Source organism: Pan paniscus, chromosome 11 (assembly GCF_029289425.2).
Source record: "Pan paniscus chromosome 11, NHGRI_mPanPan1-v2.0_pri, whole genome shotgun sequence".
NCBI classification, from domain to species: Eukaryota; Metazoa; Chordata; class Mammalia; order Primates; family Hominidae; genus Pan; species Pan paniscus.
The window spans coordinates 75,850,322-75,877,011 of record NC_073260.2 but is presented as its reverse complement, the minus strand read 5'-3'; the positions used below and the strand labels follow the sequence as shown (position 1 = coordinate 75,877,011).

Sequence of the window (26,690 nt, the reverse complement as noted above, 5' to 3'; positions counted from 1 at the left end):
TTCCTATAGTTGTCAGCAACATGCATTATCTCTGCTTTTTTGCAACTCGAATTACATTGCTATTGGAAGATGGTATTATATTACAGTTAGGAAAGAAGTTAGGAGGTTTAAACTCCTTTACCCAAACGTTCAGGAGCCATCAAAATCGAGCACCTGGATTTTGAATTAAACAGAGAGACAGTTGGATAGAATTGGAGAAAGGGTTGGTGGTACAGTAATCAGAACTTTCTAAGTTTGAGATCTTCTTTTTCAGACAGATGAACACAGATTAATTTTATATTTAAAAATTAAGCGAGATAAATTGCAAAGTGCAATTGCAAAGTGCAACAGTGCTTGAGTGCTGACACAAATTCCTGTGCCTTCCGACAGATTTGCTGTGAGCTGGAAGAGTGTCAGAACCCTTGCCTAGAACTGGAGCCCTTTGACTGTGGCTGTGATGAGATCCTGGTGTACCAACAAGAGGACCCTTCAGTGACTTGTGATCAGGTGGTTCTCGTTGTCAAGGAAGTCATCAACAGGAGGTGTCCAGAGATGGTCTCCAATAGCCGGACATCCTCAACAGAAGCCGTGGCAGGCAGTGCCCCCCTCTCCCAGGGGTCTTCTGGGATTATGGAATTGTATGGTTCTGACATAGAGCCACAACCCAGCTCTGTGAATTTCATAGAGAACCCTCCAGATCTCAATGATTCTAACCAGGCTCAGGTGGATGCCAATGTAGACCTTGTTAGCCCAGACAGCGGACTGGCTACCATTAGGAGCAGCCGCTCATCCAAGGAGAGCTCTGTTTTCCTCAGTGACGACAGCCCCGTGGGAGAAGGTGCTGGGCCTCACCACACCCTCCTCCCAGGGCTTGACTCCTACAGCCCCATCCCTGAAGGGGCAGTGGCGGAGGAACATGCATGGTCTGGAGAACACGGTGAGCACTTCGACCTCTTCAGTTTTGACCCAGCACCCATGGCTTCTGGGCAGTCCCAGCAATCTTCTCATTCTGCAGACTACTCCCCAGCAGACGACTTCTTCCCCAACAGCGACCTGTCAGAAGGACAACTCCCCGCTGGGCCTGAAGGACTTGATGGCATGGGAACCAACATGTCTAATTATTCATCCAGTTCACTTTTGTCAGGGGCTGGCAAAGATAGCCTTGTGGAACATGATGAGGAGTTTGTCCAGAGACAAGACAGTCCCAGAGATAACTCTGAAAGAAATCTGAGCCTGACAGATTTTGTGGGAGATGAATCCCCTTCCCCAGAAAGGCTAAAAAATACTGGAAAGAGGATCCCACCAACACCCATGAATAGTTTAGTAGAAAGCTCGCCATCCACTGAAGAACCAGCCTCACTCTATACAGAAGATATGACCCAAAAAGCAACTGACACAGGTCACATGGGGCCACCTCAGACCCATGCACGGTGCAGCAGCTGGTGGGGTGGTTTGGAAATTGACTCCAAAAATATTGCAGATGCGTGGAGTTCCAGTGAACAGGAATCTGTTTTCCAGAGCCCTGAATCATGGAAAAAGCATAAGCCAAGCTCCATTGATAGGAGAGCCTCAGATTCTGTATTTCAACCAAAGAGCCTCGAATTTACAAAGTCAGGTCCCTGGGAATCTGAATTTGGCCAGCCTGAACTGGGTAGCAATGATATTCAAGACAAAAATGAGGAAAGCTTGCCGTTCCAGAACCTGCCCATGGAGAAGTCACCTTTGCCAAATACATCTCCCCAAGGAACAAACCACCTGATAGAAGACTTTGCTTCTTTGTGGCATTCTGGTCACTCTCCCACAGCCATGCCCGAGCCCTGGGGAAATCCTACAGATGATGGTGAACCAGCAGCTGTGGCGCCATTCCCAGCCTGGAGTGCATTTGGTAAAGAAGATCATGCTGAAGCTTTAAAAAATACCTGGAATTTGCACCCAACAAGCAGCAAGACACCTTCTGTTAGGGACCCGAATGAGTGGGCCATGGCAAAAAGTGGGTTTGCCTTTTCTTCTTCAGAACTACTGGACAATTCACCCAGTGAGATAAACAATGAAGCAGCTCCAGAAATCTGGGGCAAGAAAAACAATGACTCCAGGGATCACATCTTTGCACCTGGAAATCCCAGTTCTGATCTGGATCACACATGGACTAATTCTAAGCCACCAAAAGAAGATCAGAATGGTTTAGTGGATCCTAAAACTAGGGGCAAGGTATATGAAAAGGTAGATTCCTGGAACCTTTTTGAGGAGAATATGAAGAAAGGAGGGTCAGATGTCCTAGTTCCTTGGGAAGATTCCTTCTTATCTTACAAATGTTCTGATTACAGTGCATCCAACCTAGGAGAAGATTCGGTGCCTTCCCCCTTAGATACCAATTATTCCACCTCAGACTCTTACACATCACCAACATTTGCTGGAGACGAAAAGGAAACTGAACACAAGCCATTTGCTAAAGAGGAAGGTTTTGAGTCAAAAGATGGTAACTCCACGGCAGAGGAGACTGACATTCCTCCTCAGTCACTGCAACAGTCATCTCGAAATCGAATCAGTTCAGGTCCTGGGAACCTAGACATGTGGGCTTCACCTCATACAGGTAACAGTTCTGAAATAAATACCACTCACGACCTGGATGAAAATGAACTCGAGACAGAGCACACAGATGGTAAGAATATCTCCATGGAGGATGACGTCGGGGAAAGCAGCCAGTCCAGTTACGACGACCCCAGCATGATGCAACTGTACAATGAAACAAACCGACAACTCACACTTTTGCACAGCAGCACCAACTCCCGGCAGACGGCCTCTGACAGTCTCGACTTGTGGAACAGAGTGATTTTGGAGGATACTCAGTCCACTGCAACGATCTCAGATATGGACAATGATTTGGACTGGGATGACTGCAGTGGGGGTGTGGCAATCCCCAGTGATGGTCAAACAGAAGGATACATGGCTGAAGGTTCCGAGCCGGAAACCCGATTTACAGTGAGACAGCTGGAACCCTGGGGCTTGGAGTATCAGGAAGCAAATCAGGTAGATTGGGAGCTCCCTGCCTCTGATGAGCATACCAAGGACAGTGCTCCCAGTGAACATCACACATTGAATGAGAAAAGTGGGCAGCTAATTGCAAACAGTATTTGGGATTCTGTCATGAGAGATAAAGACATGTCATCATTCATGTTACCAGGCTCCTCACATATCACAGATTCAGAGCAAAGCGAATTGCCTCCTGAAATCCCCAGCCATTCAGCAAATGTTAAAGACACTCATTCCCCAGATGCGCCAGCAGCCTCTGGAACCAGTGAATCAGAGGCACTTATATCTCATCTTGACAAGCAGGACACAGAGAGGGAAACCCTGCAAAGTGATGCAGCATCCTTGGCGACTAGGCTTGAGAATCCAGGGTATTTTGCACACCCAGATCCATGGAAAGGTCATGGCGATGCACAAAGTGAAAGTGAGAAGGAAGCCCAGGGAGCCACCGACAGGGGGCACCTTGATGAAGAGGAGGTGATCGCCTCTGGTGTGGAGAATGCCTCAGGGATTTCTGAAAAAGGGCAGAGTGACCAGGAACTGTCTTCTCTGGTTGCATCTGAACATCAGGAAATCTGCATTAAATCAGGCAAAATCAGCTCTCTTGCTGTCACTTTCAGTCCTCAAACCGAGGAACCAGAGGAAGTTTTAGAGTATGAGGAGGGGTCTTACGATCTAGACTCCCGTGATGTGCAAACAGGGATGTCCGCAGATAACCTGCAGCCAAAAGATACCCATGAAAAACACCTCATGAGTCAAAGAAATTCAGGTGAAACTACTGAGACTTCAGATGGGATGAATTTCACAAAATATGTATCTGTACCTGAAAAGGATCTTGAGAAAACTGAAGAATGTAACTTTCTAGAGCCAGAGAACGTGGGTGGAGGGCCACCTCACAGAGTTCCCCGAAGTCTTGACTTTGGGGACGTCCCTATAGACAGTGATGTGCATGTCAGCAGCACACGTTCTGAGATAACCAAAAATCTTGACATTAAGGGGTCTGAAAATAGCCTTCCAGGAGCCGGTTCGTCTGGAAATTTTGACAGAGATACTATTTCTAGTGAGTATACTCATTCAAGTGCATCAAGTCCTGAGTTAAATGACTCTTCAGTTGCACTGTCCTCCTGGGGCCAGCAACCCAGTTCTGGGTATCAAGAAGAAAACCAAGGCAACTGGAGTGAACAGAATCACCAAGAATCTGAACTAATTACCACTGATGGCCAAGTAGAAATAGTTACCAAAATGAAGGATTTAGAGAAAAACAGAATAAATGAGTTTGAAAAGAGCTTTGATCGCAAAACTCCTACATTTTTAGAGATCTGGAATGACTCAGTTGATGGTGATTCCTTTTCCTCTTTATCCAGTCCTGAAACAGGCAAATATTCTGAACATTCAGGGACACATCAGGAAAGCAATCTAATTGCTAGCTACCAGGAGAAAAATGAACATGACATTTCTGCAACTGTGCAGCCAGAGGATGCCAGGGTCATTTCAACAAGCTCAGGTTCTGATGATGACAGTGTCAGTGGTGAAGAGTCAATAGAGGAAGAGATCCAGGTGGCCAACTGCCACTTTGCTGAGGATGAATCCAGAGCTTGGGATTCATTGAATGAATCTAATAAGTTCTTGGTCACAGCTGATCCTAAGTCTGAAAATATTTATGACTACCTAGACAGCTCAGAGCCAGCAGAGAATGAGAATAAGTCAGACTCATTCTGTGACAATCAACAAAGCAGCCCTGATCCCTGGACTTTCTCACCATTAACGGAGACTGAAATGCAGATTACAGCAGTGGAGAAGGAGAAGAGATCTTCTCCAGAAACAGGGACGACAGGAGATGTTGCATGGCAAATATCTCCCAAAGCTTCGTTCCCAAAGAACGAAGATAATTCTCAACTGGAAATGCTGGGCTTCTCAGCTGATAGCACTGAGTGGTGGAAGGCCTCACCCCAGGAAGGGAGACTAATTGAAAGTCCATTTGAAAGGGAGCTGTCTGACTCCAGTGGTTTGTTGGAGATAAATTCTTCAGTATACCAAAATGCCAGTCCCTGGGGAGTACCAGTTCAGGGTGATATTGAGCCCGTGGAAACACACTATACTAATCCTTTTAGTGACAACCATCAGTCACCCTTTCTGGAAGGTAATGGGGAGAACTCCCATGAGCAACTCTGGAACATTCAACCAAGGCAGCCAGACCCAGATGCTGACAAGTTCAGCCAGCTTGTAAAATTAGACCAAATTAAAGGAAAGGACTCAAGAGAGCAAACCTTTGTGTCTGCTGCTGGTGATGAGCTGACTCCTGAAACACCTACCCAAGAGCAGTGTCAGGACACCATGCTGTCAGTCTGCGATCATCCGGACGCAGCCTTTACTCACGCAGAGGAAAATAGTTGTGTTACATCTAATGTTTCAACTAATGAAGGTCAAGAAACAAATCAGTGGGAACAAGAAAAATCATACCTAGGTGAGATGACAAATTCAAGCATTGCCACAGAAAATTTTCCTGCTGTCAGTTCTCCCACCCAACTGATAACGAAGCCAGGCTCTGAATGGGATGGCTCTACCCCAAGTGAGGACTCCCGAGGTACCTTTGTGCCAGATATTTTACATGGCAACTTTCAAGAGGGTGGGCAGCTGGCTTCTGCCGCGCCTGACTTGTGGATAGATGCTAAGAAGCCCTTCAGTTTGAAAGCAGATGGTGAGAATCCTGATATCCTGACACACTGCGAACATGACAGCAATTCTCAGGCTTCCGACAGCCCTGATATATGTCACGATTCTGAAGCAAAGCAAGAGACTGAGAAGCACCTCAGTGCTTGCATGGGACCTGAAGTGGAATCCAGTGAGCTTTGTCTCACTGAGCCAGAGATAGATGAAGAACCCATTTATGAGCCTGGACGGGAGTTTGTCCCATCCAATGCAGAACTCGATTCTGAAAACGTAACTCTGCTGCCTCCAATTGGCTATCAAGCAGACATAAAGGGCTCCTCTCAGCCCACCTCTCATAAAGGTTCACCTGAACCTTCTGAAATAAACGGTGACAACAGTACAGGTTTACAAGTATCAGAAAAAGGAGCCAGCCCAGATATGGCACCAATTTTGGAACCAGTTGACAGAAGAATCCCAAGGATTGAAAATGTGGCAACTAGCATTTTTGTAACTCACCAAGAGCCAACTCCAGAAGGTGACAGTTCTTGGATATCAGACAGCTTTTCTCCTGAAAGTCAGCCTGGTGCAAGAGCTTTGTTTGATGGTGATCCACATTTATCCACAGAGAATCCTGCCTTGGTTCCTGATGCTTTGTTAGCCTCAGACACTTGTCTGGATATAAGCGAAGCTGCCTTTGACCACAGTTTCAGCGATGCCTCAGGTCTCAACACATCCACGGGAACAATAGATGACATGAGTAAACTGACATTATCCGAAGGCCATCCGGAAACGCCAGTTGATGGGGACCTAGGGAAGCAAGATATCTGCTCATCTGAAGCCTCGTGGGGTGATTTTGAATATGATGTAATGGGCCAGAATATCGATGAAGATTTACTGAGAGAGCCTGAACACTTCCTGTATGGTGGTGACCCTCCTTTGGAGGAAGATTCTCTGAAGCAGTCGCTGGCACCGTACACACCTCCCTTTGATTTGTCTTATCTCACAGAACCTGCCCAGAGTGCTGAAACAATGGAGGAAGCTGGGTCTCCAGAGGATGAATCTCTGGGATGCAGAGCAGCAGAGATAGTGCTTTCTGCACTTCCTGATCGAAGAAGTGAGGGAAACCAGGCTGAGACCAAAAACAGACTGCCTGGATCCCAGCTGGCTGTGCTGCATATTCATGAAGACCCTGAGTCCGTTTATTTGCCGGTAGGAGCAGGCTCCAACATTTTGTCTCCATCAAACGTTGACTGGGAAGTAGAAACAGATAATTCTGATTTACCAGCAGGTGGAGACATAGGACCACCAAATGGTAAGAAACATTCCATTCTTCCACTTCCAAGAAACTGCTGCGTTGATTAAACTAGTGCATATTTGTAAGACACACTCTTCCTACCAATGAGGGTAGAGAGAAAACTAACTACATTTGCAAGGCATGCCTCACTAAGTCCTGTATTATAACAGCAGTAAAATCTAGTGCATATGTAATACCTATTCCTGATAGTGCACGAGAAAATCGAATGACTCTACAAAATAAAAATATTTTCTAGCTGGGCGCGGTGGCTCACGCCTGTAATCTCAGCACTTTGGGAGGCCAAGGAGGGGGGATCACCTGATGTCAGGTGTTCGAGACCAGCCTGGGCAGCATGGTGAAACCCCATGTCTACTAAAAATACAAAAATTAGCTGGGCGTGGGGGCAGGCGCCTGTAGTCCCAGCTACTCGGGAGGCTGAGGCAGAAGAATAGCTTGAAACCAGGAGGTGGAGGTTGCAGTGAGCCGAGATCACACCATTGCACTCTATCCTGGGTGACAGAGCGGGACTCTGTCTCAAATGAATGAATAAATAAATAACTAAAATATATAAAAAATATTAAGTTACCTCTTTTAGATGATCATTTGCAAGGATCACAAATCACACAATGTGTTAATTAAACCTTGTTCTCCTCTTCTCACTTTCAACTTCCACTTCTAGGTGCCAGCAAGGAAATAACAGAATTGGAAGAAGAAAAAACAATTCCTACCAAAGAGCCTGAGCAGATAAAATCAGAATACAAGGAAGAAAGATGTACAGAGAAGAATGAAGATCGTCATGCACTACACATGGATTACATACTTGTAAACCGTGAAGAAAATTCACACTCAAAGCCAGAGACCTGTGAAGAAAGAGAAAGCATAGCTGAATTAGAATTGTACGTAGGTTCCAAAGAAACAGGGCTGCAGGGAACTCAGTTAGCAAGCTTCCCAGACACATGTCAGCCAGCCTCCTTAAATGAAAGAAAAGGTCTCTCTGCAGAGAAAATGTCTTCTAAAGGCGATACGAGATCATCTTTCGAAAGCCCTGCACAAGACCAGAGTTGGATGTTCTTGGGCCATAGTGAGGTTGGTGATCCATCACTGGATGCCAGGGACTCAGGGCCTGGGTGGTCTGGCAAGACTGTGGAGCCGTTCTCTGAACTCAGCTTGGGTGAGGGTCCCCAGCTGCAGATTCTGGAAGAAATGAAGCCTCTAGAATCTTTAGCACTAGAGGAAGCCTCTGGTCCAGTCAGCCAATCACAGAAGAGTAAGAGCCGAGGCAGGGCTGGCCCGGATGCAGTTACGTTGCAGGCTGTCACCCATGACAATGAATGGGAAATGCTTTCACCACAGCCTGTTCAGAAAAACATGATCCCTGGCACGGAAATGGAGGAGGAGACAGAGTTCCTTGAGCTCGGAACCAGGATATCAAGACCAAATGGGTAAGCAAAAAGCTAGATTTATTTTTTTTCCTGAAAAGCAATTTATTTAGAAACCTGGGAAATGGTTAGAGGTTATGGAATATGAGGAATACCTGGATGATAGCAGCTTTGCTTATATTGAATGCAAGGCACACCATCAGTAAAAGCAGCTACTAGATAACTATAACCATAATGATAATTTATGTACATTTTCAGCCAAAAAGCCCCTTCAATTTTCATTCAGAGTCTTATACCTACCCCCCAACTGCCACCCCACCTACTTGAATACCTACATGACTCTTAAACAGGCAGTTGGGAATACAAGGAAGTGACACTAACATTTAATCAGCACCTACTATGTGCAAGGCAGTTTGCATACATTATCTCATTTAATCCTAACATGCCAGTGGGGGGAATGGAAGGAGTAGGGTTGAGTAGGGGGATTCAAGGCTCAGAAATTTTCTATAATTTGCCTAGAATTAAGTAACCAGAGTGGACACCTGGGATTCGAAGCTTGCCACCTCCAAAGTCTGTACTTTCTCAGTTGACACACCACTTAGCATACAGAGGCATTTTCATATTTTCAAATACAAGGCATTTTCTGGTTTTATGTAAGCACCTAACTTATAGTTAGATAAGAGACAGGCTCCACAGCAGTCTCCAAATCTCAGTGTAACACATTCATTCCCTAATTGGCAGAGAAATTGGCAAACTGTCATTAAATCAGTGATTCAGTCATTCATTCATTCATTCACCATGTGGTTTTTGAGAGCTTGCTCTGTGCCATGGTTCTGGGTAGCCAATGGGCATATATCAGGGAATAGGATGTCATCACTGCCCTCAAGCTTCCAGTCTCTGCTGAAACTGTTTAGCATTCTTCATTTCTCTTCATTTGTGTTTATGAAGCCCACCTGCTTCCAGGGACAAAAGAACAAATTGTGAAAAGTAACTTAAGTAATGGGGAAAGTCATGTTTTCTCCTTAAAATGTAATAGAGAAAAGATATCGGCCAGGTGCGGTGGCTCATACCTGTAATCCCAACACCTTGGGAGCCCAAGGTGAGTGGATCACTTGAGGTCAGGAGTTTGAAACCACCCTGGCTAACATGGTGAAACCCCGTCTCTACTAAAAATTCAAAACTTAGCCGGGGTGGTGGCAGCACCTGTAATCCCAGCTACTTGGGAGGCTGAGACAGGAGAATTGCTTGAACCTGGGAGGTGGAGGTTGCAGTGAGCCGAGATCGTGTCACTGCACTCCAGCCTGAGTGACAGAGCCAGACTCCATCTCAAAAAAAAAAAAGTGAGAAAAGATATCTTTTTGCTACTCAGCTTGGGAGTATAAAGGACTATACACATCACATACCCACAGTGAGTCAAGGAATCTGGATTCCAGCCTGCCTCTACCATGACTGATTATACATTTTAGGATTAATCCCAGGCTTAGGTTTTCTCATCCGTAAAATTAGTGAGTTGGGCTGAAAGATCTCAAGGCTTCCTGCAGTATTAAATTCTGGGAACTTAATTTGTGTGGAAACAGAATGTGTCCAGGGGAGCTTTGGCATTCACAAATTACATTTCTTGATGAAAGGAACAAGGACAATGGAAAGAATAGCTGGGGTATGTTGAGGATTAGCCAAGTGCAGAAGGGGTTAAAAGCTCTACCATATTCCAGGGCAGCTTCATAAATCCAGACATTGTCAGCTGGCCTAATCCTTCTTTCTTCCTGTCAAGCTATTTTCTTCCAGAGAGACCCCAGATCCGTTATCAGAAAGAGAGTAGCAGATGGATCCCAGCAGCCCTGCTGGCATTGTTATAGATTGAGCTCAGAACTCAGGCAGCCATGAGTTGGCTGAGCTATTGTTTGGCTTCTTGTCTGCATTTTGCACATGCCCCGAGATCCAACAGATGACAGTCAGTGTTCAATTGTGCCACCAGCACCTTTTCTTTCAACAAGATTTCTTTGCTCATCCCTTTCTGCTCAGCTTTTGTAGTACTGAAACTTTTCTCACAATGGGGATGGGGCAGATTTTCCCTCCGGCATGTGTATTATCTTTTGCATAAATAATTTACTCTGAATGTGTAAGTCTCCCTCTGTGCTAGATTTTGGGAGAATAAAGAGTTGCCTAAAACAGTGGTTCTCTAAGTGGGGTCCTAAGAACAGCAGCATCAGTATCACCTGAGTACTTGTTAGAAATGCAAATTATCGGCTCCGACTCAGACCTCCGGAATCAGGAACTCTGGGGGTGAGGCCCAGCCAGCTGAGCTTCAGCAACTCCTGATGCCCTCCAAAGCTTGAGAACCACTGGTTTAAAACATACTGTCAGCCGTCTAGGAGTTTACAGTTTAACTAAAGAGTTAGACATAAGTAAAAAGGTAGATAGCAGTATAATATTTAAGTCAAGCTAGTCAATGCCCAATGTCAGTTTAAGTATAAAATGGGTACTAACTACAGGCTATTTGCTGTTGGACTGGGTGCTAAGCACTCTGCGCTATTTCACTTTACATAGGGCAACCCTGCGAGACAAGAATTATACAAGTGAGGAAATAAGAGGAGAGATATCTGTTTCGGGTGCCTTTATGGAGCAGGCAGCAGGAATGGCTTGTTCTCTGTCAGACACAGGAGACAGAGTGCCCAGGGCCCGTGATACTTTAAGGAGCCCATGAGAATATTTTCTTTTATAGTCAGAAGAAAAAATTATTATACTTTCAAGTGGATTTGTCTTTATACCAACAAAGTTATAAAATAAATTTTTAAAAAATATTTTAATGACAGAAGGGGCTTATGAAGGCACTTCTGAAGGGGCTTATGAAAGTCACTAAAGGAAAGGTCATAATTTGGAAAGGCAAAGAAGAGGGTAAGAAGCTAGCTGAGTGAACTGGGATGAATACTATGAAGGAAGCCATGGAGACAGGAAGGTAATCACAGAAGCAAAACAATGAGATAGCTGTGGTTTCCCAAACAAAAACCTGGAAACATCTTCTGACACATAATCTGATCATAGAACAGAAGATCCAAAATCAAGACCATTCTGCAAAAAAGAAAATTAAGAAAGCCTCTTCTTAAATAGAAATAGGTTCATAGTATGTGCAATATGACTCACCAGCTGCAAATCAGCTTCTTCCCTCCCCTCCTTCAGCCTCAGCCTCTCTTAGCTGCCAAACTGTTTTGAGAGCTGCAAGCCACATTTTGAAAATCTGAGAAAGCATGAGAAAAATGCCTTTTCTCCTCATATGCCACCTACTGACTCTTGTTAACAAAACTTGTTACTAGGGCTGAAAGATAACCTCTCTCCCTTGAGATTTGCGGCACTGCATTCATGTTCCCTAGGATCAATCTTTCCAGAATCCTTTGCCAACACCTTGGTCATCCTCCAGCTATAGACCTGTCCAGCAGGGGATCAAATACCAGTTCCCCAAGACAGTGATGGATGTGCCTGATCTTTCCTACATAGTCACAAAGAACATTTGCAGGGTAATCTGTAGCACACAGACCTTTCTTAAAAGGAAGAAACACTTAGCTGTTTATTTTAAAGAAAGCATGATTGGAAGAATGATGTGTGAAGAAAGGGGTAATTTGGTTACATGTTAGGGTTTTTCAGAAAAACAGAACAAATAGGAGATATCTGTATTTAGATCTCCATCTTGCTATCTAGCTAGCTACTGAGAGAATTTTAAGGAATTGGCTCATGCGATTATGGGGGCTGGCAAGTCTGAAGTCTACAGGGCAAGCTGGCAGCCTGGAAACTCAAGGAAGAGTCAGCATTGCAGTCGTGAATGTGAGTTCTGCAGGGCTGCAGGCTGGAAATGCAGGCAGGTTTCTGGGCTGCAGTCTTCAGGAGAATTCCTTCTTCTTCAGGAAACTTCAGACTTTGCTATTAAGACCTTTATCTGATTGGATGAAGGCCCCTCACATTATGGAGGGTAATTTGCTTTACTCAAAGTCTGCCTATTTCAATGTTAATCACATCTAAAAAAATACTTTTACAACAACATCTAAACTGGTGTCTGACCAAATAACTGGGCACCATAGCCTAGCCAAGTTGAAACATAAACATTAACTATCACAGGTTATAGTAAAAAATCTGATCTATATGTTAAACAAGGATTAAGTCATTAAAATTTTAAAAGTCACTATCTGAATTATATGAAAATGTGACAATTGATATATAGATATATTGGCTTTCCATAGATATGAGCAAGGAAATAATGTGCAAGGGAATTTTAAAAAATCATTTCCAAGAGGATTGAGAAAACGGATGATATTCAACTGATGAATCTTTTGGAGATACAGGCAGCCATGGGGGATGGAGGGAGGGGGTGGGGGTGGGGTGGGGAGGAGGGAAGGAGAAGAGAGGAAATTGTTGTGTCATGTGCTTTTGAAACAGTATTGAGACATCACCTGACCCTCATATTTGTGGAGCTGTATCTTGTTTCCTAGCTCTGTGAGGTGAGGTATTCAGTATTCCCTGAAATAAAGTTGACCTTCGAACACAGTGTATTTGGTTCTATGGTGATCTGTCTGCATCTTTTCTTTTTAAATTAGTAATTTTCACCTTTTTTCCTGTCTGATAACATTGTAGAAAAGAATTTATCTTTCTGCTTATGAGTGACACCGTGAGATCTTTTTGTTTTTCGTGAAGTCAGACTTTTTCTGTCTATGACTTATGGTTGGGGAGTTAGTACATTGGGTCTTTTATCCACGTGAATGTTGAAAATGAGAAATAGATTTTAAAAATCAGTTGACTCTTTCTCTCAATGTTGGATAACGGGAACCCTGAGAAACATCAGGCAGACCAAGCTGTACCCCAGTTCTGAACATTTGCCATTTCTCAGAGGTGAGTTGATGCTCTCTAAACTCCAGTGCGCCCTTGCCTATTCACCATTTTTGGGCTTTGCCCTGTACCAAACCTGGAAGAACAAACTTAGCACTGACTCTGTGTTCATTTATTTTTGTAATTATATTTGATCTGTTGGTGTGGTATGTTGGTGAGTTGGTGGTGATAAGTATCATTAAAAGTCCTTTGCCGGGCACGGTGGCTCACGCCTGTAATCTCAGCACTTCGGGAGGCCAAAGAGGGTGGATCACCTGAGGTCACGAGTTTGAGACCAGCCTAGCCAACACGGCAAAACCCCGTCTGTACTAAAAATACAAAAATTAGCCAGGCATGGTGGCACACGCCTGTAATCCCAGCTACTCGGGAGGCTGAGGCAAGAGATTCGCTTGAACCCAGGAGGCGGAGGTTGCAGTGAGCCGAGATCACACCACTTCATTCCAGCCTGGGTGAAAGACCAAAACTTTGTCAAAAAAAAAAAAATCCTTTACATTTGCAGTTTAATTCAGGACTTAGTCTCTTTCCTTCATTTCCTTCTTTTCTCTCTTGCTTTCTCTCTCTGTCATGCCCTTCACTCACTTCTACATTTCTAGCCAGCCCTACCCAGAGCAGACTTTCCATAGTAAGTGCTTGCGGACTGACAAATACATTATTTTCTTTGGTCCACCCAAATGACACTTGAGATAGACAGGGCAAGTGTTCCTCTCCCCATTTCCCAGCCAGATGAGCAAACTGACTTAACACATGAACTGCTTCATGTCATCCAGAAATGAGAAAGTGGTGAGGTTAGGACCTAAATTTAAGTCTTCTCTGTCTAGCCCAGTGCTTGTCAATGAAACACAGCTGCCCAAACAAGCATTTCTCTTGAGCTGCTTCTATAGGTTGATGTTTTCATTCCTGTTCTCCCGTTGTCTCGTTGAAAGGCACATAAAGTGTAACAGGAGATATTTTGAGACAGACTGAGCCAGAACCCATGCCTGATTCCTCAGGCTGTCTTGTGACCTATTGAGCTTTTTTGATACCTGAGTAAATATTTACTCCCACGGTGGATCTGTGAGTGCTCGTGCCATGTCAGTGGGCTGCTCCCCATCTGTGGTGTGTGGGACCAACTCGAGTGGTTGGAGGCCAGAGGGAAGGGAGAGCATCAAAGCCCCTCAATGTTCATTTACATTTTCCAAATATTTATAGGTGTGGTATTTTGTGGTGAGGGATTTTACAGCCAGAGAGAGCCACGAGTGCCAAGATGAGGTGGTGCAACTCTGTTTCCCCGTGGGAGGAACGCCCACAAAGGAGTCCATTTGTGTTGTATTGGCTTCTAGTTTGAGGAAAAACCCAAGGTGCTTCTCTGGCTGGAAACTTGAAACATCACAACTAGTGGCATTGCTTACTTTAGGGGGAAAAAAATCTCTATGAAAATTGCTGGTATTTGAGGAAGACAAGAAGCCATGACTTTCGAAAGCAGGGTATATTCGCATATCAGGGGCACAGCAAGAAAGTAATGACACATTCAAATTAGGAAAATTTGAGAGATTTAATAAAGAGAGTATTTACGAAGATGGAGGCAAAGTGTGAGGAACTCACAAGGAATAGTGCAGTAGCCCAGGAACAGGAGCAGTACGGCTGTTATTCTTCCTAGACCCCATGAGTGGGGAGACAGAGTGATGACCAGAACCCAGAAAGACTATTTCAGGTAGAAAAGGCCACCCTGAAAGGCGTAGTGACCTAGTGTGAGGGACACGGCCAGCGGGAGGCACTCCCGCCTCTTCCCCCGCATCTCCCACCGGGGATCCTCACTGGTCAAAACCTAGTGGAGGCCGGGCGTGGTGCCTCATGCCTGTAATCCCAGCATTTTGGGAGGCCAAGGCGGGCAGATCACTTGAGGTCAGGAGTTTGAGACCATCCTGGCCAACATGGAGAAACCCCGTCTCTACTAAAAATACAAAAATTAGCTGGGTGTGGTGGCGGGCACCTGTAGTCCCAGCTACTCGGGAGGCTGAGGCATGAGAATGACTTGAACCTGGGTGGGGGAGGTTGCAGTGAGCCGAGATCATGCCATTGCACTCCAGCCTGGATAACAAACAAACAAACAAACAAAAGACCTAGTGGAAGTCAGAGGGTGAGGGAGGCTTGGGGCAGAAAACAAAATGGAGAAAGTAGGAGAGTAGAGCTGATGAAGCAAACAGAAGCTGTTCAGTGCAGCTAGCCGAATTGGAGAGTGGTGGACCTCAGCCTCTGAAAACTGTCCTGAGATGTTCCTGTGCAGGATTAGTTAACTGTTTCTCTAGTACATTGGAGGATCAGTTTCTGAGATCTATGTAAGAGTTCTTCAGGAACAAAGGCTATCAAAAAGTCAGTGCAGGATTTTAACCCTTTGTAGAAGTCCAAGCTGCCGGTTCTGAACCAGCAGGGAATACTTGCTGACGTCGGAGACATTTTGGTTGTCACAACTGGGGTGGGTACTCCTGTCATCTAATGGGCAGAGGCCAGGGATGCAGTTACATATCCTACAGTGCACAGGAGTGCCCCCCGCCACACAGGGTTATCCAGCCCCAAATGTCAACACTGCCAGTGTCGAGAACTCTGCTCCATCTCTCTGCCTTATTTTATTGCTACTACTTTTTTTTTCCATCTGAAAAGATCTTCTATTTACTTATTTATTTAATTGATTCTGTTGCATCTGTCTCCACCTATGAGAGTATAACCCCCAAGAAAGCAGGAGTTTGGTTTGTCTTGTTCATCACAGTACCCCTGTTGCTTAGAATAGCACCTGCCACATGTTAGACACCCCATAAATATGCCTGATTGAATGAATAGAAAAGAAAGGGTAGTTTGCTCAACATAATTTGCTTCTAATGACACTGTGATAATTTCTGGCATTTGTTGCTTCTTTTCCCAAGGGAGATGTGCTAGTTTTAGTTTGGAAGGAATATGCATCTTTCTTCTCAAGTTACCAAATCCATCTTTTTCCTTCTTTTGTAATTTGAGGCCATAGTTACCCATTTTCAGTGTTCCCATGCTTTTCTTGTTCATTACAGTTCCTCCAAGATTCTTTCAGCCTTTCAGTTTTCTTAGAGTTTTGTTATTCACTCATCCTCATGGGGAGAAAATAGGTGTGTCTGTTCAATTTTCCTTCTTGGTCATCTGTTGCCTATACCATGGGTATTATAATCTCTTCACCTTGAAATAACTTCTCCTGGCTGGGCGCGCTGGCTTATGCCTGTAATCCCAGCACTTTGCAAGGCCGAGTCGGGCAGATCACCTGAGGTGAGGAGTTCGAGACCAGCCTGACCAACATGGTGAAATCCCATCTTTTCTAAAAATACAAAAATTAGCCAGGCGTGGTGGCACACACCTGTAATCTCAGCTACTTGGGAGGCTGAGGCAGGAGGATCGCTTGAACCTGGGAGATGGAGATCGCAGTGGGCTGAGATTGTACCACTGCACTTCAGCCCAGGTGAACGAGTGAGACCATCTCAAATAATAATAATAATAACTTTTTTTATTAGAGAGGAACATGGTTTTATTTAATTAGTCATCTATTATACCATCAACTCAAGCAGCTGTTGATAATATGTAATCTTCAAAGACCTTTTTATATTTATTTTTTAAACTTCCATTTATTAAATAATAATTTAAAAGTATTCATTAGGCTCTCAGAGAATAACTAAAACTCCACTGGAGAATTTGACATCTACGTGCCCTTTTTTTCAACATAATAGAATGCTATTTACTGCAGTTAAGCAGTAATTCTTATTTTAAAAAAAATTTTTTAAACTGCCTTTGTATAATGAATAAAATAATGCATTTCCTCAAATGCCCAGCATACTCTGAGTTAGGACTGTTTTGCCCTGGCACAATCTGTGAGAACATCTTGCAAGACAAAAAGGAGTATTACTGGTGATAACCTATGTCCCACATTTCCATTTAATGAAGTATTACTTAAAATGTTTTTAAGGTATCTATGATTGGCCTGATGACAATAACTTAATCACCGTGCCTAGCCAACTGCTAAGTTCCAAAACAGATATTATTATTTAAAACAGAATTAGGCCGGATGTGGTGGCTTACACCTGTAATCCCAGCGCTTTGGGAGGCCAAGGTGAGAGGATCACCTGAGGCCAGGAGTTCAAAACCAGCCTGGCCAATATGGTGAAACCCTGTCTCTACTAAAAATACAAAAATTAGTTGGGCATGGTGACACATGCCTGGAATCCCAGCTACTCAGGAAGCTGAGGCTGGAGAATCATTTGAACTTGGGAGGCAGAGGTTGCAGTGAGCCGAGATCTCACCACTGCACTCCAGCCTGGGCGAACCTGGGCAACAGAGCTAGGCTCCGTCTCAAAACAAAACGAAACAAAACAAATAAAACAGAATTAGTTACAGTGTCTGTTCTGTAGCCTTCAGTTGCTGCCTTTCCCAAATGGGGAAGGAAGCCCCTTCTAATGAGCCAGCACTTTGTAAAGACAAGATCCCCATTTTCAGCCTTTGCCCTGGGCAGACATTCCCAAGATACAACCAGCTCCGAAGTTATTTTTCCTCCCCTAATGATTTAGGAAAATTCACCCATGCTTTTGCTGAACCTCTGACAGCCAGTGACCCTGCAAAGTGACACCTGCCTGTGGGCCCCACCCCCGTCTCCTTCATAGCTGAAAGATACATGGCACGTGAGAAATTATTTCATGACTATTCATAATTATGAAGAATTTTGTAGGCTTTTAGTTTAAATAAAGATATAAAATTTGCACCTTCCTCCTCTACTCCCTTCCTTACCATAAGAATAGGAGCTAAGGCCGGGCGCAGTGGCTCACACCTGTAATCCCAGCACTTTGAGAGGCCAAGGCGGGTGGATCACGAGGTCAGGAGTTCAAGACCAGTCTGGCCAATATGATGAAACCCCGTCTCCACTAAAAATACAAAAATTAGCTGGGCGTGGTGGTGCACGCCTGTGGTCCCAGCTACTCAGGAGGCTGAGGCAGGAGAATCGATTGAACCTGGGAGGCAGAGGTTGCAGTGAGCTGACATCGCACCACGGCACTCCAGCCTAGGCAACGGTGCAAGACTCCGTCTCAAAAAAAAAAAAAAGAAAAGAATAGGTGCTAACATCTCTTAAGCACCTACCCTGGTGGTCATCTGCTGAGTAATTCACTTTCCCATTCCATTAGAGTTAGGTCAATTGGAGATTACCTAAAATTGCCCATCCCCCTATTCTGCCATGGTCCCCTCCTCACCTGCCCCCCCATCAAAAAAAGAAAAAGATTATGTAACATTGGATATTTAGTTATTTCCCAAATTGACATTTTGCTAGAAGTCTTTGGTTTATCTGATAATATATATTTTTTGAAGATCATACAAATAAACACATGCCTTTCTATTTTGTAAACATTTTGTTAATACTTTATTTGCCTTAATTGTGTCAATATATCTGCTGGCATTTTTAGAATTAAGAATAGTAGTAGTAGCTAACATGTACTTTGAGTTTATTTTAACCCAGAGTCTCTACATAGGTTATCTTACCTTTTTTTTTTTTGGCGGGGGGGAGTGGGGGGATGGAGTCTCACTCTGTTGCCCACACTGGAGTGTGGAATGCAGCGATGCAATCTCGGCTCACTGCAACCTCCATCTCCTGGGTTCAAGATTCTCCTGCCTCAGCCTCCTGAGTAGCTGGGACTCCAGGCACGTGCCACCACACCCGGCTATCTTACCACTTTTAAAGAACATCATGATTACTGTCCATTCTGTAAATGAGCAGTCTTAAGGTGCCATGAGGTTTAGTAACGTCCACACTTGCTAATAAGTGGTAGAAATCAGATTTGAACTTGGCCTTGTGACTGCAGGGTCCACAGGTTAACTTCCACAACCCTTTGTCTCCCAGTCGCTGAAGTCGTACTGATCTTAGACAAGCATCCTAACTTTCTCTAGGACCGAAGCTGGACTTCCTTATGAATCCTGCTATGCTTCCACAGTCCATTTTATTATGATCTTAACCATCGTTCATTCAATGAAAATAATTACATTGCTGTCATATAGGTATGTGCTGTGAAACTACAGGATTTTTTTTTAAAGAGGTTTCAAGAGAACTAAATTCCTTACAACTTGTGCTTTGAGCCCATTCACATCCAGTCTCACTCGGGAGCAGGAGTAGCAGCAGTTTTCCTCAACAGACATAAAAATTAAAGAGCATTTTTAACTCCACAACGTGGGTGAAAGGGTATCGTATATTCCCAAATGAAACTCAGCACAGCCCCAGCTGTGTCCCCTAGCCAGAGCGGCTGCATGGGGCGATATGGGAGGCAGGTGATCATCCTTATTTAGATGTGCCAGAGATCATGTGACCAGAAAATGGAGGCGAATCTGTATTTCCAGTTAACTGCTCAGAAGAGAGATGCTGAAGAGCTGTAGTCGTGCATCCTTCTCACCCTCCTGTTAGAAAGCCTCCTCTCATCCTCAGAAGGTAGGTGGGTCCTGGTGCAGCTTTTAGGAGATCGGTACGGGAAGGACAGAATGAGATGGAGAGTGTTGTTCTCAAAGACTAATCTCTTGCTGCTGGGAAGTTGGCGGGGGAGAGGGGAGGGGGATGAGAGGATGCCGAATTCTGCCTAGCCCCTTGCAACTGACAGCTGCCAGCTGCAGTTTATTCCGTATCCACTCATCCTGGAAAAGCTTGTGGTCTTTATGCTGTCCCCGCCCCTTTCTTGGCTATCAGGTAATCAGGAACCAGACTTTGCACAGCTGTAATCATTTTGTTTTCCTTTATATTTATGATGAAAATGGAGAGAGAAAAATAAAAGGAAGTGACAGATTTGAAACTGTTTGGGACTATTGCCTAATGAGAAATATAATGTCTATTTGGATTATTTGACAAGCAGGACAGCCCTGGTAGAGAGGCATTTTTTAAATGTTATTACTAATTGCTATTGAAGCTAGTGCATCTGTTTTTCTAAAGAATCTTGTAACCTTTAAGTCTTACCTGAGTTTTAAGCTGCAGAAATAGGTCATCCTCAAACATGGGCTTATGTTGTTCCCTTTGTCTTTTCAAAATCAAGAAAGAATACTCTACTGAAAGGATATCAGTATTTCACTGAGAAACTAAGTTTTGTGAGGAAGTAAAAAAATTACTACCTGGTCAGTTTCAACCAGGAATACACAGGTTATTAAATTTCTGTGTGGTAACTAGAAAACAACGCTAGACTCTTACCTAGTAGGAGTGATTTAAAGTGTGACTCTGCCAGAGATCAGGGTTCTGGCCATGTGGATGAAAGGGAAAGGGGGCATAATCTCCATCCACTGCCCCCTCTTTGATGTGAACTGTTGACATGGTTTGATCTTATGTAAGCTGCTATGTGAGTGCAGCTTCCAGGACCACTTACAGCCAGATGGCTGCCCTGCGCCCCTCCTGTAGAGAAAATGGGAGCGGCTCCTGCATGAGTCTATTCCAAAATCTTCATCTGATGAAAGTTTTCTTAGAATCATAACAGATAATATGCACGGAATGTAAAATCTGGAATAATTAGATTACGATGCCTGGCAATCAAAAAAATGACCCATGGAATTGCTCTTAATTGCTAAGAGAAACTTCTTATCTGGGAGGTAAAATAAAACAAAATGGCTTTTATGGAAATGTCTCTATAGGCAAATTAAACATTTTTAGGGTACTGAAAGCTCAGTACTCTAAAATGGTGTGGACTTTGTTCCCCAACTCAGAACAACAAGATGAGGTTATTGTCATTGGAAGTCAGCAGCACCTAAACATCCCTGTGAGATGTAGCTTTGTAATGCAAAGTTACCCTTTATGTCCTAAATAAGGTTTAATGCCTCATAGATACTTGAGGATAGTGAGCCAGATTCTCCTTCCTATTAACAAGAAGTCAAATTAACTTTTTTTCCCCAATGGTTAGTGCTCTCTTTGGTACATCCCAGTGAACTTCTATTTACATTCCACTTGGTTTCTCAATCTTGAGTGGCTTTGTACTCCTGGGAAGATTATCTCTTCAATAAGAGATCACAGTACTTTCTTGAGTTTTTAACTTCACCCTTTCTAGCTAGAGGACAAGGTGTAGGGTTTGCACATAGGTTCAGGTACCTGATATAGGTTACAGTGCAAAAGCTTAGGTTTATCTACAGCAAATAAAAGCTGGTTTTTTTCCTACTTAACTAGCCTGGAATTGCTTGCCCTCTGTTTGCTATTGTCAAGATTTTGCAGGCAGAGGCTTTACATGAACCAAGTTCCTGCCAGAGTAGTATTTGTATCTGGGATGGTTTCTCAATTCCTTACCAATCCAAGTTAAGGGTAATTGGTAGTTGGGGGAAGGAAGAAGGGGCGAGAAAGGGCAGAAGGAAAAGTAGAGGACAGATTCTGTCCCCTGGTGTCTTGTCTGCCAGGTTGACAAAGAACATGGCTCCTTCTGGATTAATCCTGGCAGGAATCATGAGGTGCTTGTGGATAGGTTTATCACTATGTTGCTCAGGCTAGTCTGAAATTTCTGGCCCCATAACAGGGGCATTGGAGAAGAAGCTGGAGTAGATGCCCTTCATTTGAGCACTCTTTTCCTTAGAGGGCTGTTGCCAAAGTTGGCTCTATCTTGTTCTGATAGCTGCCTGTTTGCCTGCTATTTTGATAGTTGTTTGATTCCTTGTATTGTTCTTGAATCCTGAAATTCAACTGCTAAAGTAATAGAAGCTGAACTAAATTTTAGAATTCATTTGGATTCACTTCTTGAGTTTACAGGCAGAAAATGAGTCCTAGTTAGAGTGAGTGATTGTCTTAAGATCACCCAGTCAGTGGCTTGGCTGGGATCAGAACTCAGGGGTCTTAGCTCTGGACTTTGTGCTACTTCCTGTCATCCCAGGGCCTTTGAGAAAAAAATCTTGGTGCGGTATCTCATGGCTGCAATCCCAGCACTTTGGGAGGCTGAGGCAGGAGGATCACTTGAGACCAGAAGTTTGAGACCAGCCTGAGCTGGTCTCTATAGAGACCCTGTCTCTATAGAAAATTTTAAAATTAGCTGAATGTGGTGGCATGCACCTGTAGTTCCAGCTGCTTGGGAGGCTGAGGCAGGAGGATGCCTTGAGCCCAGGAGATTGAGGCTGCAGTGAGCTATGATCATTCCACTGCACTCCAGCCTGGGTGACAGAGCAAGAATCTGTCTCAAAAAAAGAAAAGAAATCTAGTCCATGCATTAACATTTTTCATGGCTTAAAAATAAATCTACCACTCTTCTATTTTTAGGATAAGGTGGCATTTCCTAATTCATTTACAACCCTTAGACTCATATGCATTTGGGGAAAATGAAACAACTCTACTGTCAGAACTTGAGTGTTTATTATTAACAGGATGCTATCCCTAAGAAATGCATATGATACAAAGGTAACTAAGGTGCAGTCTCTCCTCACTCTAGTGTGGGGAGGAGAGAGTAAAACAAATGGCTGTGAAGGACAGAGTGAAATCAATTCCATAAGAGATTACACAACGGTGGGGCTCTGGGTGCTTAAAGGTCAGAAAGTGTTGATTCATTTCCTTTGTTGTAGAGTGGCTACCACAGGATTCATGGATGAGGTAGATTTCAATAGGTTGGGAGAAGGAACACTGCAGCTGGAGGGAATATAATAAACCCAGCTATGGAGTCAGGAGAGCTATCAGTTGGAGTTGGGAGACTTAAGAGAATCTCATTTTGCCTAAAAGGTAGAGCAGCTGGAGAAGCTAAGGATGGATTATTCTAAATGGTTAAGAGCCCCCGAGGCTGCAACAAGGAAGTCTGTATTCAATGTTTTTTGTCAGCAATGGAAAGCTGATGTTTCTTGAGCTGGGTATTGTGATTGCAATAGACTGGCAATGATGCAAGAGAAATGGGAGGGCAGATGGGAAGTGGCAATCCACCTGAGACATAATCAAGGCTGGAACTGTTCCTGGGATGGAAAGAAGGGAGGTAGTTTTAGAACTGCTGACACAGAAGAAAGCTAGAGGGCATGAAAATTGAGGAAGATGAGAACCTACTGGGGAGGTGCCCACAGAAGAATTGGCAAGCCCTGTGAAAGGTCATCATTTCATTCTTCGTGTCTGAGAACCTGCAGCCTTGGTGAGTTACTTGATATAAGTTCATATAAGCAAGCAAAGAAAGCACAAAACTCTCTCCTCAATGGAACAAGACAGAGCCGACTTGGGCAGCAACACTTGCTGCAAGTGAAAAACCACATCTGATTCATCAGCCTTAGGTCATAGTCCTGGTGTTGGACAATGGTCTCTATGACTACACTTTCTTTGTTGCCAAGAGGGCAGGTCTGCAGACCTCTGTATCTACTGAGGTGTACCTATTGGGATGGGGTGTGAAGAGGATGGTGACGTTTTCCTCTGGTCAGGCTCTTACCTCCTGGGCAGTTGCTATAGAAAGAGAACACCCAGCTTCAGGGCAGGGGTGAGGCCACATGTTGTCTGTGACAAGCTCCAAGGAGATTCTGACTCATAGGTTGCAAGAACAGAATGAGTCTTGATTGTGGGCTCAGGAACTGAGGAGAAAGTGGGAAGAAAAAGAACAGGAGAGTTCAGATATAATCTATCCTCATTGCCTCCCTGGCTTACCAACGGGCCAGATACCACCTTTTATTGGAGGCTTCTAGATTGCTCTACTCTACCGCCGCATCTGGAGGAACTGCTGCTGTCTCTGAAATTCGTGTAGGACTCTCATGTCTTTTAGCCCCTCCTGTGCTGTTTTGTGTGAACCTGTATGTGTCTTTTCCTCTTTATCCTCCTAGATTTTAAATTCTCTGAGAGCAGAATGTGTCTCTGATCCATTCTTTTTGTAATACAGCCTCCCCCCACGCTAACACTTTCCATATGGCTCTAGGACTCAAATGTTTGTTGAACTCCTACCGGAATGAATGGCCTGAGAAACAAACAATGAGTATCAGAAAGAAGCTACAACTGTCAAAGCTTGTGGCAATCTGCTTTGGAAACCCTAGGCAGATTACTAGAACAATCTTGATATGGTTTTACCTGGAGAGAGAGAGCATTCAATATCCCTTCCAATCCAAAAATTGAAAACCAAACACATGCTTTCAATATTGCCCTGAAAAGCAGGATTTAGTGCTGCTCAAACCCAAGATGAAAGTCCCATTCATAAAGCCACCATTGCCCACCAGTGTTACCCCTTAACAATTATATTTTTCTACATCCAGTTCCCAGAAATATCCAGGAAAGGTTGCTGAAATTGGATGTTCTAAAAATAGTTCTTCCTAAAATAAAATAGGAGTGAAACCAACATAGGGTGATCCCAAGAGAGCAGCTGAGCATGAGGTAGGTAAGGAGGACACAGGTAAAATGGAGATGAAAGGAGAGCTAGAGACTGCTTATCTATAGAAAGGTCAGTAGAGATCATTGAAAGAAAGCAAATGTGGGATGGAGTTGAGCCTCATTCCTGGGCTGGCCATGGGGAAGTTTTCCTTGTACATTAGACTAAGTTCAGATGTAATCAAGGCTCATGGCTGGGCTGGGTGCGGTGGCTCATGCCTGTAGTCCTGACACTTTGGGAGGCCAAGGTGGGAGGATCACTCGAGGCCAGGAGTTTGACCCCAGGCTGGGCAACACAGTGAGACCCCATCTCTATGAAAAAATTTTCAAAAAATGCCTTACCCAGCTGTGGTAGCTCACACCTGTGGTCCCACTTACTCAGGAGGCGAAGATGGGAGGATCTCCTGAGGCCAAGAGTTTGAGACCAGCCTAGGCAACATAGTGAGACACCATCTCTACCAAAAAACTTTTTTTAAAAACTTAGCTGGGCATGGTGGCACATACCTGTGGTCCCATCTACTCTGGAGACAAAGTGAGAGGATCTCTTGAGACCAGAAGTTCAAGACCAGCCTGGACAACACAGTCAGACCCTGACTCTACCAAAAATTTTTTTAAAACAGCCAGGCATGGTGGTGGATGCCTGTGGTCCCAACTACTTGGAGACTGTGGTGAGAGGATCACTTGAGCCTGGGAAGTCACGGCTGCAGTGAGCCCTGTTCATGCCACTGCACTCCTGCCTGGGTGACAGAGTGAGACCCTGTCTCAAAAAAATAAAAATAAAAATAAAAACAAAAGAGCTCCTGTCTTTGCAATAAAGACAGAGATTGGATTTCCTATGATGAGTGTCTCACCAAGTTTTTTTATGTGCTTGCCATTAGCTGGATGAGTATATAGCTGGTATTGAGCTGTTATGTTTATTTTCCAGTACTTTCATCTATCAGCAGGGACCTGGTAACCCAAAAATGTGAGTGATGTATAAGACAGAGTCATGGAATCTCATGTAATGCTATAACTCTGTGAACAACAATTATTTAAAAGCATAAGTACATTTTCTTCCCTGAATATCTGTTTACATTTATACAATGAAGACATAGAAATGAAAAAGAGATGGTTAAATGAATCAGTTCTCCCCAAGAGGTTGGCAGAGCCATATGATTACTGAATGTATCCCTCAGGAGGGTATGAAATTAATCAAGTCTTATAATTAGCTTCATAGAATGTGATTATACTGTACAGCAGGATACATGTAAGTAAGCGGGATGGCCTCTTTCTCCCAGTGTCGAGGGGCCTAACTTAGGTTTCTCTCTCTCCCTGGAGATCTGTCAGGCAGCCATAGAAGGGCTTTCTAGCAGAGAAGATGAATGAAAGGACTGATATACTCCTTCCAGAGTCAAGAGTCTCCTCCTTGACACTGGATATACCGGTGAAGATCTGATACTTTATTGGTTTGCTAGGGCTGCTATAACAAAGTACCAAAGATGAGGTGGCTTAAACGGTAGACATTTATTTTCTCACAGTTGTGGAAATCTGAGATCAAGGTATTGCTAGAATTGGTTTCTTCTGAGGCCTCTCTCTCCTTAGCTTGCATATGGCTGTCTTCTCCCCATGTCTTCTGGTCTTCCGGTCTTCCCTCTGTGTGTGTTTGTGTCCAAATTTCCTCTTCCTATAAGGATGCCATTCATATTGAACTATGGCCCACCCGAATGACCTCATTTTCACTTAATTACTTCTGCAAAAACCCCATTTCCAAACACACACCTTGAGGTACTAAGGGTTAAGACTTCAACATAAGAATCTTGGAGGATGCAATTCCTCCCATAATAGATACCTTAGGAATGTGACAGCATATGTGCCAGGAATTCCTGATGGTCCTGTGATTGATGACAGGCCCCCAACCCCATAAACTGTTTATTGTACTTCAGTGATGAGTCTCTGCATCCCTTCAGGGGATCCATAACCTCCTTGGAGACTCAGAGTGAATATAGAAGGCTAAGTGTAACCCCAGCATCTTCTAATAATATAATAGTAATATTAGATGTAATCATATAATAGAACTTTTGCCAAGCACTTTACTCATTATCTCTTTGAAATCTGTCCTCTCATTCCCATTTTGCAGATAAGGAAGCTGAGTCTTAAGAGAAGTCAGTAATTTTAGCACAGTTACATGGTTAATAAGAGGCAGAAGTGGCCGGGCATGGTGGCTCACGCC

General features: G+C 44.0%; 1 protein-coding gene across 8 annotated transcripts in view; it reads left to right on the top strand.

Annotated features, from left to right (window-relative positions):
- PRUNE2 (prune homolog 2 with BCH domain) overlaps positions 1-26,690 on the top strand; it is a 294,626-nt gene that overhangs the window by 194,388 nt on the left and 73,548 nt on the right. For all 8 annotated transcript variants that reach the window (XM_055091918.2, XM_003811462.6, XM_055091920.2 and 5 more), the window contains 2 exons: positions 370-6,967; positions 7,629-8,391. In XM_055091918.2, coding sequence (XP_054947893.1) covers positions 370-6,967; positions 7,629-8,391 — 7,361 coding nt within the window. The remainder of the gene's footprint in view (positions 1-369; positions 6,968-7,628; positions 8,392-26,690) is intronic.